This window comes from Haemaphysalis longicornis, unplaced genomic scaffold (genome assembly GCF_048455015.1).
Source record: "Haemaphysalis longicornis isolate Haplotype H1 unplaced genomic scaffold, Haemaphysalis longicornis Haplotype H1 scaffold_3, whole genome shotgun sequence".
Taxonomy (NCBI): Eukaryota; Metazoa; Arthropoda; class Arachnida; order Ixodida; family Ixodidae; genus Haemaphysalis; species Haemaphysalis longicornis.
Genome location: NW_027526335.1, coordinates 99,212,855 through 99,229,235, shown reverse-complemented (window position 1 = coordinate 99,229,235; position 16,381 = coordinate 99,212,855). Strand labels below are relative to the sequence as shown.

The 16,381-nt window shown below is 45.9% G+C and overlaps 1 protein-coding gene across 1 annotated transcript in view; it reads right to left on the bottom strand.

Annotated features, from left to right (window-relative positions):
- LOC144175348 (adenosine deaminase-like) overlaps positions 1-9,043 on the bottom strand; it is a 33,412-nt gene extending 24,369 nt beyond the window's left edge. Inside the window, exons 1-4 of the mRNA XM_077704428.1 lie at positions 8,962-9,043; positions 5,261-5,322; positions 2,905-3,027; positions 1,294-1,523 (exon numbers count right to left, since the gene is read on the bottom strand). Of these exons, the coding sequence (XP_077560554.1) occupies positions 1,294-1,523; positions 2,905-3,027; positions 5,261-5,322; positions 8,962-9,009 (463 nt within the window). The 5' untranslated portion in view covers positions 9,010-9,043. The remainder of the gene's footprint in view (positions 1-1,293; positions 1,524-2,904; positions 3,028-5,260; positions 5,323-8,961) is intronic.
- Between the last annotated feature and the right edge of the window lie 7,338 nt (positions 9,044-16,381).

The window sequence follows — 16,381 nt, the reverse complement described above, 5'->3', positions numbered from 1 at the left end:
ACTTGCCCGCTCAGAAAGCCGGCGTGAGGCACTAGCACTAATATATAAATTAACTACAGCAAAACCCCACCATAGCAAAACCAACCATAGCTACAGTTTCACTGGCTTCCATCTTCACAGGGTGGAATGGCTCTGAGTTTTCTCTCCTTTCTTATTAACATTTAAAATAATTAATATTTTCATACAACAACAACAACAACAAAACGATGAACCTCCCCTATGCCCTCAATTGGTATTTGTGACTGCCGGGTTTCCTTTTGGTACACATGGATACATGCACAAACGTACTAAACACATGTGAATATCTTGCCTGTCTTAATAAAAAAAGTTCCATTAGCATTCTCGGACTCATGTCATCCGCTGCACGCTTGCTTCGCTCCTGACGTGACATAAAATTATGGACTGCATTTTCCCCATTCATATTGAGATTAACGCCAGCCTACTGTTACAAGCAACACGAAGAATGAATCAGTGAATTGACAAAGTGAACAAGTGAACAGTAACAGTTTGTAGAATTGGATGTTACACCAATATTTTAGAAATAAACTACAAGGCTGGATAGTGATGTTTGGAACCTTCACTGCTTTTGAACGAGTTCACTACGCAGAATCTTCGGTACAGTAGGACATAGTACTTAAATTTTGTTTACAATTTGCTTGAGGCAATATTTGGTTAAAAATGTTCGCCTCATTCGGTCGTTTCAACGGGATGCTAGCTGCAAATGTGAATTCAAGGATTGCAAGTGTGGCTTAAGAGACACATGCTCCAACTACGAAAGAAACATGCAGCACTCATAGCGAACATATTTTCATGCTGCCCAATCACGTTATGAAAAATCAAGGAAAGAAATGCTAGTAAGGTTTGACAAAAACAAATAAAAGGTGAACTAACTCGTATTATAACATACGTTTACTCACTGTGCTTGATGAGGGAATAGAATTCAAGATGCATTATTTGTGTTTATCTCAAGATGTACAAAGTTCTGGTCCCTAGCTTCGCACTGGCTAAAAGAATACAGTTTTAGGCATTTACTAAAGAAACTGGGAGTGCAACAGCTGCAGCGTTTTTGTAACTGGTAGTTTAGAATGTTGTAGGAATGGGCAATGTAACAATTATGCTATACTCTCAAACTCCCCAGAGCGTACAAAAATGAAGTAGAATACAAAGTAATCACCAACAAAACTCATAACTAGTGATGAATTCATGCAGTTAGCATCGGTTCTTGCGATACACGCATGAGCTCAAAAATACATGTTCTGTGTCGCGCGCACAAGAAAAAGGTATATGACTTACCATCCCTCGATAATACGGCACATAAAATAGAGCGAGCCTTGATGTTAAAGTCGGCCTGTCCTCTTTCCAGTCCACGACTCACTGCCTGAATCACTAGTCCCGGTGTCACATTCTTCTCCTCGGAGGCAAAGAGATGAGGCGAGAATCGGGTCTCAAAGTAGGCGACAGCATCTCGCGCCTGGTCTTCGCAAAGTTCGTACGCAATACGCTCTATAGCCTCCAAGTCACCACTGCAGATAAACATAAAAATAAATCGTAAGGTTGTTGGTTGCGCTGGCTAATGATCATTGACCATTCACCAGAAAGAAAGTTTGCAGAAAGATGCTGCTCCTAGCAGATGTAAATTGGGCTAACATTATCTACCCGACAAAAGATATTACATGGAATACCTTCGCTATTTGTAGCCAAACAGCAATTTTTCATTCATTGATACACTTCACCACACTCAACCTAGAAAATGCTGTTAGTTTTCGCGTTCTATGTGTCAATCGTAATAATAAATATTTGCCAATGAAGTTGCCCTCAAATGCCCTCAAAGGCCCTAAAATGTTTAGGCACGAATACATGCTCTATCGGGAGACGTCGAATTTACAAAAAGATGAAACAGACTTTAGAGACGTCCTATTTTTTCATGCCGAGCGAATAATGAGTGCATGCGAACTGCTGCACATGAGATGTTGCGTACCACGTGTGTGATAGTTACAACTTGGGAAAAACAATTTCTTTAAAATTACGAGGTCAACTGAGCCCATTTTATGATGGCGTGAATGCAAAAACACTCGTGTCCAAGCACCGAACTAGACATCCCACTATTGTTCATCACCCTCTGTTTCCACTGCGCATTTTTCTTCCTTCGCAGGTAGACAGATTTATCCCACTTTTTCTTTTCTCCTCTTCGTAATCAAGTTTATCTGAATGAACTTTCCGGCATTCACACTAATTGCCCGACAACCGCTGGACAGATTTTTATACTTGTTTTTGTTCACCTTAAGGCTGCTCGAGTTTACATTTTTTGTGTGTTGCATTTGCTTTTCCAGCCTGTCTTTGACGCAATCCTTAACAATTTGTTTTTCTCATTTACTATCGTAAAAACTAATCCAACATGTGTTATTAATTAAAAAGAATGGTGTTAGTCTCGATTATGTACTCACATTTTGTCTCAAGTAAGCCTAAGGTTTCCTTTACACTGAACAATGTTCACACGCTTAACGCATGGTATACCAGTTTCAGTGGTTTTGAACTTTTGAACATTACTGCCTACATAAACTTTGTGCTGAAGCACCCTCTAACCTGTTTTTTTCTTCTTGGTTCTCAGATATTTTGTGAGCCATCCGCTGGCACTTTTGTGTGCCGTCTGTGTGCCAGGGACGCCAGACGTTCTATATACCGAGTAAACTTGTGCTTTTACAGTAAAACTTTCCGAGTGAACGCACCGAAATGGGTCTACTGTTCACATACGTGCAGCTTTAAGTAGCCTTTTAGCCAATGAAATAATTTTGGTACATCTGTTTTCATAAACGATCAAGTTTCAACAAAAGTACAGCGTACTAAATACGCAGGTACTATGTTACTGCCTGTAAACTCAATTGTAGAAGGCAGCTGCTTACGTACACGAACGCAGGCATGTATATGTCGAAGCGACCGAGGAAATTCTTCAAGGATGGTGAATCAAATGTTTGAAGCCTCCGGCGAAGATCATCAATCGATGGAGAACCGAGGTCAAAATTCTTCTTTCTGAAAAGGAAGGAATGCAAGTGCAATAACGGTGAGAGCCCGCCTCGAACAATGCCAAGAACGTTGCTTGACTGGTGGCCTTGTTGGACGATAAATTTTTTTATTGAAGCCTCCACTCCCTGTGGCTTCATCCGGATCGGACATGTCGGAGTTCTGGCGGGCAGCTTCAAGACTCGCGGACGACACTGTCTGTGAACTAACACATTTAAGGGCATCTGTCACATGTTACACCCCCCCTCTCCCACTTTGCGTACGCCAACGACTCAACAGCGTGAAGACACTGGAAGGACACAATTTGACACAAGCAAGTGGGTTTTGCCACTCATGGTTCTTGGATGAAGCAAGTTTCAGAAAATTACGATTTTCACACACGTAGTACAACACGACTCGTTTAGGTGCACCAGTATAGTGCCCAGAAATCCGGCTATTCTGTCGCTCGCGGCTCTCAGCACGGTCTTTCTTGGAATGAAAGCCTTTGGGTAAACATCACTCCAGTCAACTGCAGTGTCCTCTAGTTGTACTGAGCATGTTTGCTACCGAAACATTTTTCTAAGAACCAATTTGTCGTTTCGTGAGCTTTCTTTTACGTAAATATATGCTTTGTACGCTTTCTTGCCTTGAAAAGGTTTTCTGGGAATTTTAAAAGTGGAAACTGGACTGTACATGCCTCCGATTGTCTGCTCACTGCAGTGACCAGGCAGACAATGTTGCCTTTTTATTCTAATAAACTACATCCAATCACGCAATAGTGAAAAAAAAAACAATACGGTAAGAAAAAGTAATTGAAACAGCAATTTAGTTCTTAATTATGCCGTAATGGTGAATGCAAGAACAACCTCAAGACATGGTGCAAGCTATAAGCATTCACCATGAGCGTAAAACCGCTCTTTCCACGCAAGAACTTCAGATAAAAGAACACGGGCACATGTGAGCATGCCTTGCAGTTTCTGGCCAAGCACGCCACTGTGCAGCAATTGTCTTTCAGCTTATATAGCCATCATGTACACGAGGCTCACTGAAATGCTGGCACATTATTCTTGCAATCCTCACGCGACCGGACGTCTAGTGGAAGCCCGTTTACATTAGTGAAAGTGGTCGCAGTGCCAGCCGAGGTTTATTTTTTAACAAGCAGTGAGCCCACCGACTGGTGACAAAATAATGCCTCCCGGTGGCTTCAAACGTTTAATCTGCGTTACGGTCCGAAATTTCGTTCGCCACAGAATCCAATTGAGGATGTTAACATAGTCGACATACATGTTGCCTGGTTGACTTCGTGGAGCAGGAAGGGGTCAAAACCGCGCAGCCCGATTTTTTCGCCCGTACATCCCCTTGGGCCTTGTCAACATATTGTTGACGCGTAATCAGGTTAACTGGCGCGCGTCACTACATTAATGGCGGTGCTGAAGCAAGGGATGACTGCACAAAAACTACGACAGAGTTGCAGCGACTGTGCCTGCCGCGTCGTTGATGTACAATAAGGGGGTCTAGGCCTACTGGTCATAAAGCCACTCGTCACAATGCCAGTTCATTCCTGTCATACTCATCATTGCAGATCACGCATCCAATGGCACTCCCAGATCACGGAACAAGAAAATCTGAGGACATTTATCTGCGTGCAACATCCTATCGCAAAATTGTTCCGATATGAGCTACATGTTTCAAACACAAGTGCAGGTCGCGATGACCTCTCCAACGCCCCCCTCCTTCCTCATCCAAACCACATCTGTTATGAATTTACCATTCTTAAAACCAGCTTCAAACCAACTCTAAGTGACCTTTCTTCTCACCGCATCAACGCTTTTATTCACTAGGTCGCGGTGCAACAAAATCGTAACTTCGAAAAGGCACCCTCCCTAGATCTCCTATTTTAATGGTATGGCATCAAACCAAAAGACCGTGTACTAAGTTGGCCTATGAAAAGATCTTTTCAGTGACAAATGGGATTAAGATAAGTGGTCTCATTCGCACAATGTTCCTGCCTGGGTAGCTCATCGAGAAACTCTACCGTAACGCATCTGCGCTCGAGCATACTCCATATACCTGATCAAGGACAGTTTACTGCTTGTGGACCTAATTAGACAGTACTTCCGCAGGTTTCGCAGAATATTTAAGCATGTACGAAACATTACAAATAAAATTTCCAACTTTGATGTTTAATGTATTAATAAAGAAATCACCTATAGCTTCGAGTCTATTAGGCACAAATAGAAGGACCGCTTTTCGGAATACGTACTGCGCGATTTCCCAGATTGTCTCGAGCCGTATTGAGCCATCTAAATGCAGGTGTAGCTCCACCTAGGAGAGATAATAACGAGGAATGAATATACGCCACAGTTTTCTGCCCCTTATTTCAACAATCTATCTGTAGGCAAGCGCCGGGTTCTGCATGAGAGGGGGCCAATTATCACCGGAGAGAACCCCGACCCCCCTTAATCGGGCCCCCTCCGAAATGACCTGGTGTGCTTTCATATACAGTTGATACAAATGCCCCGCCACACTTGTGTGACCAGAAAATCTAGAGCCAGGCCTGTAAGGGAGACAGTTTTTCTATGGAAATCATCGCGGTTTGCGCCTTTCCACAAGTGGTTAGGAGGACGTTGCCATGGCTCCTCCTTCGTCCCATCATCTGCACATTTACGCGTGCAGTTAGAAATTTATAGAAGAGATATTGAACAAAACTGACCTACTTACTATCAAAAATCAATGGGAACATTCTTCGACTATGGGATAGCCACCGGCCATCTTTAAAAAAATGACCAGCCTAGAACGGTGGCGCCCCCTGGCGTATTCAGTAGGAAATATGCAATGCGGATTACGCAGCCGTGGTCAAATATTTTATAAATTATGCCGCTTCAAGGCGACCTCCATAAGGACTGAACCCCTCTCCCTTCTTTCCCCTTTTTACCCCAGTCCACAGGCCTTCCTTTCTATGAAAGCTTGCAACAACAACGCACGAGCTCTGCAAGGGGGGCGGGGGGGATTGAGCCTCCACTCGTGCAAAAAAGGGGGCCAGTCCCACTGGTTTTGGAATGATCCGACAAATCATGGCACTATAACATTCCCCCCCCCCCCTCCCCCCTTTCACACACACATACTCAAAGCACTGGCCAACGCGAGGCTCAATTCCAATGAGGCATATAATTATTTAGCCCGAAAGTACGGCCCGTCTGCCAAGGTTACTTATCTTTGTTTCCAAATCGCCGTGTTCCTTTACTGTTGCTTACACATTACTATCACCGGAGTATAGTGTTTCTGTAAGGACGCAGATTTCCTTACACATTTTATTTACTATGTCATTTACTATTTACTTTGTAAATAGTATCACGCCGTTAAGGCACTTCCAAGTGTAGTTTGAGTGCCACGCATAGGATACGATTGCTCTTCTCTAACAAAGAAATAATCATAATTATTATATTTTATGTTGCGGCGTAGCGAGAAAGAAGGTGAAATAGTCCGAGTGAGTGAAGGGATTGTAGATAATTTAATAAGGTGAACTCTTGCCTAAAACAACTAAGCCAAGAAGTCACTTGCTCCCCCCAAACCACGTGCTACACTCGCGTTCTTTCTCGCCTAGCTCACTGCACGTGCTCTTGGCTTCGCCGGGCGTGAGACGAGGCACGTTGCCCGAGACGACCCAGGGGCGCATGCGCGGGAGGCTGCGGAGGGAAGGGGGGTGGGGGGGGGGGGGTCGGCTGCCGATCACCTGATCGGCCGCTACCGCGGCGGCGGCCGCCGCTCACATGTGCAGTACGACTGAAAACGAGGCCTTTTGCGTTGCGCCGAAAGTGGGCCCGGTGACTCACGCGATACGCTTCGAGGGGTGTGTTGCCGGGGGCGTGTCTCTGCTTGGAAGGTTAACTTGCGAATCCTTCGCTAGTATAGCATGCTTTAAAATGGCTCCCGCGGCGGTGGCTTAGTGGCTAAGGCGTTGTGCTGCTGAGAACGAGGACGCGGGTTCGTTTCCCGGCTGCGGCGGCCGCTTTTCTGATGCAGGCGAAAAGCAAAAACGCCCGTGTGTTCGAGATTTCGGGGCACGTTAAAGATCCCTTGGTGGTCAAAATTAATCCGGAGCCCTCCACTAGGAGCGCATCATCGTCTGCGTGGCGTCGGCGCGCTAAACCCTACAATAAATCGTTCAGAAAAAGGGCATACCCATCGGTATCGAACTCATCACCTTGAGCTCAGCAGCACGACGCTTTCAATAAACCAGCGCAGCAGGCCCATGACTCCTGCGCGGGTTAATGGGCTAAGACGAGAATGATCAAGCAATAAAGTACGCAGGAGTCTCTTTTTACTTTCTGCATCGCAAATAATATTACGTATTTATTTATTTACAAATGCCGCAGGCCGGCTCTTTTCGGGCCCTTGCAGGCCTGGCGTCATTAAAACAGAGAAAAGGGAGTTAATATTGCTTGGTAACGTGTACACAGTTGGGCATACATGCTAATGTAGTTGATGTATTGAATACAAAAGCACTCGCAATTCAAGCGAACCGAACACGCGCCGAAGAGGAGAACCCTTTGTGGTCCCATAAGGAAGGGGTACTTCGAAACGAGAAAAAAAAGTCAATTTCATGGTAGCATGTAGATACACAATTAGAACACAAAAATAAATTCAGTAATGAATTGAAACTTGAAACTTGATGTATTGTACGTGCAAACATACACAAGTCTGCAAATCGAGCACGATAACACTAGACCTCAAGACGATTTTATGTTCTTTTTTTTGTTATTTGATAAAGGCACTGCGCGAGCCGGGGATTCGGCGGTCACCGCGAGGCACGCGCTCACGGGCAGTGGGCACTTTCTCGCTCCTGAGGGTTTCTGCGACTTCTTTTTTTTTTTTCTTTAAAGCGCCTGCGCGTGTCGGGGACGCTTGGTGGTCGCCGCGGGGCACGCGCTCACGAGAGCTCGTCATTTTCTTGGTATTTTTTCCTGCAACACCGATCTTACGGCTTGTAAAACAGCTCCGCTGTTAGAAACCGCACGGACCCCTACGACATTTACGCGTTAACGCCGTGGAAAGGCGGCAACAGGTGGCGTGGTTGTCGTGGCGCTCAGGATGGCGACAGAGGTGTCGCCTATAGCATGCTGTCTGAGGGCAATGCCAAACAGGCCTGGATGTGTTCAGGCATCATGCACTGTGAAATTCTACTTTGCAACACTGCAGCAGCGGAAGCAAGACAAGTGGTATGCCCGGATATCGTCACGGACTCGCTTTGTCCTTGGTTTCTTATTAAGGGCGCAGTGGTGAGAAAGCAGGCCCGCGGGTATTTTAGGGTTGCAAGCAAGGCCTAAGCATCGGGAGCCAGAGCGTTATCTCTATGAAATCCTATCCGCTAGCGTATTACTTCCTCATATCTTCGTAGTATAAAATATTTGCGCATCGCGCCAAACAAAACTTTGTTCGCGACCCTTTGTACGTCACGGCATTCCCGTCATCATCGTCATCGCTATAAGAAAGCCCCGGGGAATGTGCCTCCTTCAACGGTAACATTTAGGAAGAGGGAATAGTCCGGTTTCTCCAATGCGCCTCCATCCCAGCTTCATGGTTTCAAGTTTCAAAGCTACGATCCGGACTGGTATTAGACATGACAGAGAATACAGCTCCACAATAGCCCATTAGGAGTAGAAGTGAAGTGTGGTCAGAAGCCTGCTGCCAGCGTGTATGTGACGGAGAACAGGAGTTCAATAGAGTGCCGAAACATAGGCGTGTGTGCTGTGCAAACACATCACCGTTATGACAAAGCTCACTTAACCCTGTAAAAATTGATTGTCCCCAAACAACTCGTACTTTTGGGACCACAACCGGTCCTTGTGACACTGGCCTAAACAAGGAAGAAAGAAAAGGGCCTAAACAACAACGAAAACCACCGCCCCTAGTGTAAAACTTCCGATAACTCTTTTTGCAAGCTGTCAAAAGGCTGTCACTTACCCTCGAACGAGGAGTCTTGAGGGGGTCCAACTGCTTTTGGATATTCATCTTCGAGGGAGTGCAGATGCCGTTGCTTGGAACCGTAAACTCGACCAGTCAAACTAAACCTCCGACTCGCCACCGTCGCTGGTCCTTTTAAAGGGGCGTCAAAAGCGCCCTCCCGCTTTCTGGCGTTCTGCACACGGCACCGACTTGTTCCCTTCCGCCGATTGGATTCGCTAGCTCACGGGGGGTTGGGGTAAGTTGCCGAGGGCGGAATGAGCTTGTCGGTTCTCTACTCTCAGCTTTTCCCAACGCGACGCCCTTTCTCACTCGGCACCGATTGCGGCAATGTTGGGCACCTGTTCGGCAACCGTTGGTGGGCGTTCAAGTGCCGTGGTTGATGCGATTGTGAGTTACCGCTGCCCTGACCGCTAATGTTTACTCTAGTAACCGCAGTCGTGTGTACTCCACAGTCAGGGCCGTAGCCAGAATTGTTTTTTTTCGGAGGGGGTTATGGGTTATGGAAGATTTTTGCCGAGAGGAACCATAAGTCCCGTTTACGCGCTGCCCGAAAAAATTTCGGAGGGGTTCCGAACTTCTGGCTACGTCCCTGTCCTCAGTGGCAACGTTTCAACGAACGGAATAAAAATGCCGTATTGACCAGACAAACACCTTATTAAGTAAAATTACTAACTGATTATTAAATTGTTAAATGACCTTATTACTTTTTAAATGAAAAAAAAAGAACTCGAGTGAAGCATGAGATCAGGCTCTTTATTCACAGGGGACACTCTAACCTAGCTTCTTGTTTATGAAAAAAATAGAAAGAAAAATCAGAGCCCTATTAATTATCTTCGGTTAATTAAGAGAAACGGTTAATAAGAGATATAATAGAAGCCTTTCGTATAAAGAAGGAAGGGAATGAATGTGTTAGCCAACCATCGGTCTTGCTGTCTGACACTGAATATGGCTTTTTGCATCAGGGTTGATAAAATGTGTTGCGTTTTGTTCTTGTCAGCACTCGTGCGGTTTGACTATGTTTAGAATGCTTGGTTGTTGTTACGCTGTGATCGTTTCGGATGGTAGATTGTAAATTTGGATGTCATGACGGTGGCGTTTATTCCATGTATATATGCATGTTTTTCCCGTAATAAATTTTCAGTTGCTAGTAGCGCTTTGTCCCGTGTACTTGCTTGTCCTCGTCGTCGTAACGCTTTTCCCACCATGAACATTTACCAACAAGCCCAGCTCGCAGTTCTTCCAAATACCTTCGTATATTGAGCTGAACGCAAGCAAATTACACGCGACGCCTCTCGAGATAAGCCTTAGCTTTAGTTGACGAGAACATATATGCTTGCATATTTCTCATCTGCTTTTCTGATATTACTTTCCTTTCCTCACTTACCTTTACAGCTAGAGAATGAGATAACTTTGTTCTGATCTGAACCGAGCATCTTCGTGATTGGGGTCTTCAATCCAAGGGCCGCATTCTGTAAGACGTTTACCGGCCGTTGTTTTGTATGTATTGCGTAGGCGCGAAAAGTGGATGTTATTCTTTGTGCTGGATTCACTGACCGCCGAAAAGCAGCTTTCGCGCACTTTGGGCGTATAGCGCGGTTTCATCGCAGCCAGAAACGACGCAGGACGTCGTTTTCCACGTTGCACAGGATTCGGTCCCAAAGCTCCGCTGGTTCGATCGGCCGGCCATGGCATCCATTTCCGCCACCAATAGCTCCGTGTCCTATGTGTCGGGGCAAGAGCTGGTCAGCTCAGCCTCCCACTGCTAGCGTTAGGGGGTGGGGCGAGGTGAAGTGATTGGGACTTGGCAGTGTTTTCAGCGAGGCCCACCCGCAGGGAGGGGGGGTGGGTGATGTGGAGTATGAGGATGACTCGTTCCTTCGTGGCTTGATTGGTGTTTGACGCGGTGACCGAGGTCGCGAGCGGGATTGAACTGGGTTTTAGTCAACACAGGTTTGAACAACAATAAATTAGACCTAGAAAATTTATCTTGCGCCCACGTAGAAAAGCTAAGAAAAAGCCTTCTTTGAGCGAAGCACTGGTCACTTGTGGGAAATGAAAAATTTTCTAAAGACGCGTCAGTGGTGCAACCAGCGGCATTTCTACAAGCGCCCCATACAACAGTGCTGCTTAAGAATAGGCGGACAATGCTGGCGTCCACCGCAAAAGGGAACCATGTTCAAACTACGACCAAATGCATTTGAAACCGCTTAATAATATTTGGCATTCTCGCGGAACATTTCAGTCGGAAAACCGTAATGTTATACGTTTTAGCTCATTCGTTAGAATCTTAATCAGAATCACAATTTTATTTCCAACATGTGGGTTGGGGGGCACCCAGGCAAAAAGCGGCTCCGTGACCGCTTGAGGGGACCTGGGGCCCCGTACAAGGTAGCATGGCTCCACAAGCACAGATGAAAGGGAAAATTACTGAAATAAAGACTGGAAATTCTAAAATACTGTAAAGTGGGAGATATATATTCGTCACTTTAATGTCTTCTGTAACAGAAATATCTCCTAAAAATATCTCTTCATACATAAGTGTATGACCATGTAGTAGTTATAGTCCACGCTTTTGTAGAAACTTTTTTTTTACCAGCAAGGAAACAATGACATTTTGGCGAGCGCACGCATCAAAACAAACAAAAACGAGACTGTACATTCCTGAATTTTTGTGTCAATGGGTTAAATAGTAATCGCTCACTTCACGCGGAGAAAGTACGTTAATGTTTATATACCCGTCTTCCAACATGTTAAGTAGAGAATGGCAATGGCCCACATCCCGCATCGTACGGAGCTTGCCTAAAGAAAAAGGCTGCTACATTTGCCCGCAGTGTCGAGCAAATGCAAGGGAAAGCTCCTGCACGACGCCAACCGTAATCGAAACCAGAAGTAGTCCTATCAGCCATGGCTGTGCCTACAAATGACCCTCCGCTTCAAAGTGAAGCTCCCGCCAGCATGTCTTACGCGCAAGCCACACGGGACCAGCAGACCACCAAGACTACTCAGGTCGCACGTGACGCGCTCTCGCAGGGTGCAAGTTCCCCAGGCAAGTCGACGTTCCCGCACGGAGAATGAGCAGACGGCAGGTCAGGACACACAGACCGACATTACTGGTATCTTGATTCCAATGCTATAACGGCCCATAAGGGCTCTGCTGTGTGCCAACCAATCCTACGAACGTATTCTGGAAGTAGAAGCCGTTTTGTACCTAGAACATCTTGTGGCTGCCTCTTTTTCGGCTTTGCGACGTGGCTCCGGAGACCAAAGAAAATGACTTCGTCGGACACCTGCACCCTAAAACCGTTTATCAACGCAAATCTCAAGACATGTACAGTTTTCCAATGGAACGCACGTGGACTACGATCAAAACTCGCCGACTTTTGGCAACTCGTTCGTACATACCGATTCCCTTTCATTGTAATATGCGAATCTCGGGTTGAAGATAACTGTAGATTAAAAAACTACCATCTACTACACGCGCAACGCTCTAACGGCGTAAGTCGGCTTTTTGTTGCCTTCCGCAATGACGTGCCTGTAGCCACAGTCGCCGTGCCTACTCATGAAACTGAAGAATACGTATGTGCGCAAAACCATGATAGGCACTGTATATTTCACATTTATCGCTGCGTATATAGAGCCAGGCAACTGTTTTGATGCCTCAAGGCTACAAACTATAATAAGCGGCCCGGCCCCGCCTTACCTTATTTGCGGCGACTTTAACACACACCATGCGATCTCGGGCAGCGCATATTCAAGTTTCCGCGGAGTGAAACTATCCGTGCTAATGATGAGACACTCTTTTGAGCCACTTAACAATGGAAGCATCACATATACGAAAAACACGACAGTCAGCAGCTGCATTGACGTTTCATTTGTCTCAAGCCGCAGCGCTCAAAGGTTTTCTTGGTGCACAGACATGGAAACTAGGGGCAGCGACCACTACCCGATTCTACTATCTTACCTCCGTAAAGATGCGCCCTGACTGGAAATTAAAATGAAGTGCACCAATTGGGACACCTATGAATACAGTGTAGATCAGCTGATTACTGCTGCAAGTACAGATGATGGCCTCATTCCAACCATAGCTCGCTGCCTTAAGGACTCGTCCTGTGTGATGCAAAAACGTTTGAACATCAAGACGGATGAGGAATAAGAGAGATTACGAACGGAACGGAAGGTGCGGCGCACCAGGGCTTTAGAAGACCTGCAACACGCCCGCAAGGCACAGAGACATGTAAAACGCCATTTGGAAAAGTTACGAAGGCAGTGATGGGAAGACTTTTGCGCAAATTTAGATATTCGGCAACCTTCGTCGCTCATCTGGCGCGTTGTAAAGGGCATGCGCAGCAATATCTCGCAGCTACACCCATTGAATACGCTATCGCTGCACGACAACATTTCCCAGATGGAAGCGGCTGAACAGTATTGCAAGCTCCTGTCGAGAACCTCGTCGACGCAGATGCGCTCACAGTTCAACGATATCGTTCCTCCGTCAGCTGCTGCACCCGCCTTGGAGCTTCCATTTACAACAGAGGAACTCAACGCAGCGATTTCCGACGTCAAAAAACGCTCCTCTCCTGGTTATGACGAAATTACCTACGACGGAATCTCTCATCTATCTCAGCACTCCCGTCTACGTCTTCTAGAATATTATAATAGAGCATAGCTCCATGGCATCGTCCCCTCTGGTTGAAAACTGGCGAAAATCACCGCTGTATTAAAACCTGGAAAATCACCGACAATCTACAACTTCTTTCGACCGATAGCCTTGTTCAGTTGCGTTGGCAAATTAATGGAAAATATGATTTTTCAGAGGGTCACTTGGTACATGGAAACCAAAAAACTTTATCCACCTCAAACTAACAGATTTTGGCAATACAGATCGGCTATTGACAACATCATTGCCCTTGTATCGTCTGTAGAAGAAGAAGTACATTTGGACATGTACCTGTAGCAGTGTTTCCAGACGTTAAATCAGAATTCGACTCAGTTTATCACGATGCCATACTAGCATCCCTTATTGCACTTGGACTAAGTGGAAGATTATGTGCATGGATTTCAAATTACCTGGGAGGACGAAAACTCTTCATGTGCACGGCAGAAGGCCCAACATCATATCATCAGTAAAAAGATGAGTACCACAAGGAGCTGTATTAAGCCCTTTGCTTTTTAATCTCACGCTCATCCACCTGAAGCGTCTTCTCCCCTGTGGCGTAAAGATCACTCTCTATGCGGATGACATCTGTATTTGGAGTGCATCAAGATACCGGAGGGTAACGCAAAACAAACTTCAGAAGGCGCTTGCAAAAATATCTGCATACCTAGTGCCTAAAGGACTCCATCTTTCTTCAGAAAAAAGCGTCGCCATGGCATTCACTCGCAAATGCATGGATGGATATCCTTTAATCCTGGGTGACCGGCCTCTGCATTACGGACGGACCCAAAGATATCTTGGTATTCTCTTAGACAGAAACCTTTCCTGGGCCCCAGAAGTGCAGAGGCTACGGAAGTGAATCTCAACAGCATCCCAAATTATTGGGTATCTTGCTGGCAGCCACTGGGGCAGCGATTGCTGCTCCATGGTTTTGCTGTTCAAAGTGTATGTGGATGGCGTGTTGCGCTGTAGCATTCCTGTCCTGCAGCAACTGACACCTACAGCAGCTGGAGGCGGCGAGGAATAACTGCCTCAGAAAATGCCTCGGACTTCCTAAAGGCTCGTCGTGTTCTGGGACAACTGCTGAAGCAGGTTGCCTCCCCTTGGACGTGCTACGGCTCCAAGAAACGCTCAGCGTTCGTTTGAGGCATTCGCTACATGCAAGAACACATTTTCTGTCCCGTATTGCTGTTCAAAATCCGAATTCTATCTTTGGACAAACAATAAAAAGTATTAATGCCTCAATTCCAACTCAAGCACCGCCGACCATGCCACGGAACTTTCCGCCCTGGAATCTAACGCCTCTCCGGATAAAATCATTCAAACCTGGAATTAATTAAAAAAAACGTACACCTCAAATTGGCCTGCTTCAGATGACGCTTGCACATATTGACAGAGTTTACTCTGCAACTAGTCGCATTTATACCGACGGATCGGCGACACCTGAATGCAGCTCCTCGGGGAATTTTTATTCCATCGAGTGAAAAAGCATTGTCATATCGGCTTGAGCGACCGACTTCGCCGGCGTCGGTGGAGCTATACAGGATTAGAGAAGCACCTCGTACATTCTACGCCAGCCGACGACATGTTGGACCGTTTTCTGTGATTCAAGGGCAGCACTTCAAATTTTACAACGCGCTAGCTGTTTCAGCTTTCACGAACATGTCCAGCGCGACGTAAAGTATTTGCACCATCTCGCATACGTCGCTGGACATCGCGTTACACTCCAGTGGCTTCCAGGCCACAGAGGCATCATGGGAAACGAGAAAGCGGACGAGGCTGCCCGCAGGAGCCTAGAAATGGGAAAAAGAAAGATTTTCTTCGCGAAGCATGATGCCGCCACAATGACAAAGGCACTAGCTCTGTCGGAAAGGAACCGTTTATGGTCCTTACCACAGTATAATTACGGTTTTTTTACATTCCATAGACCCATATCTCAGAATGCGGCTGCCAGAACGTCTACCCCACTACTTGGAGACGTTCCATAGGCTTCGTCTTAATGCAGCACTAACAAATTCCTATCTACATCGGATCCGCCAGACATCAAGCCCATATTGCGATAACTGGGGTTCCCTTGAAACTGTTGAACATATATTACTTGAGTACTCTGCCTATGCTAACTCAAGGTGCCGTTTACAACATACAATTGATTGCCTCCACCCTGGACCATTGACACTGAGATTGGTACTGGGACCATGGCCCTCTCCCTCCGCTCAGCGTAAAACCTTGTCCGCGCTATTCGAATTTCTCCAGGACATTGGTGTGTTTTCAAGAAACTTTGAACTCAATACCCCGAAGAAGGACCGTATTTTTTTTCTTACTACTACTCTCCTCCACTTCACTACACCTACTACCTTTTTCCCTCTCCTCCTTTCCCCGCAGACTAGCATGCCGGTGAACTGATGTCGGCAAACCTCTCTGCATTTTCCTCTTTCATAAAGAGTTTCTCTCTCTAGAGTATGCAACGGTGTGCTAGTGATTTAAAACTGTAGTTATTCCGGTTGCGAGGAATAAGCCACTTGTCCGAGCTGCGGCTGCGGGAATCAACGCATTGTATTGTTAGTTGCGAAAATGATTGATACAACGCTGTTCTTGAATAAATTAACAAGAATAAAGCAGTCGAAAATCGTACAATTTCGTGGCACTTTTAAGAAAAAGCCTTGTGTTGTGTGCAAGTAGGGCAGGTTTGCGATGCAAAGAACTGCTCTTTTCTGTAGGCAATGAACTGTATTTATATTTTCTAGTGTAGTTGTACACCAGAAA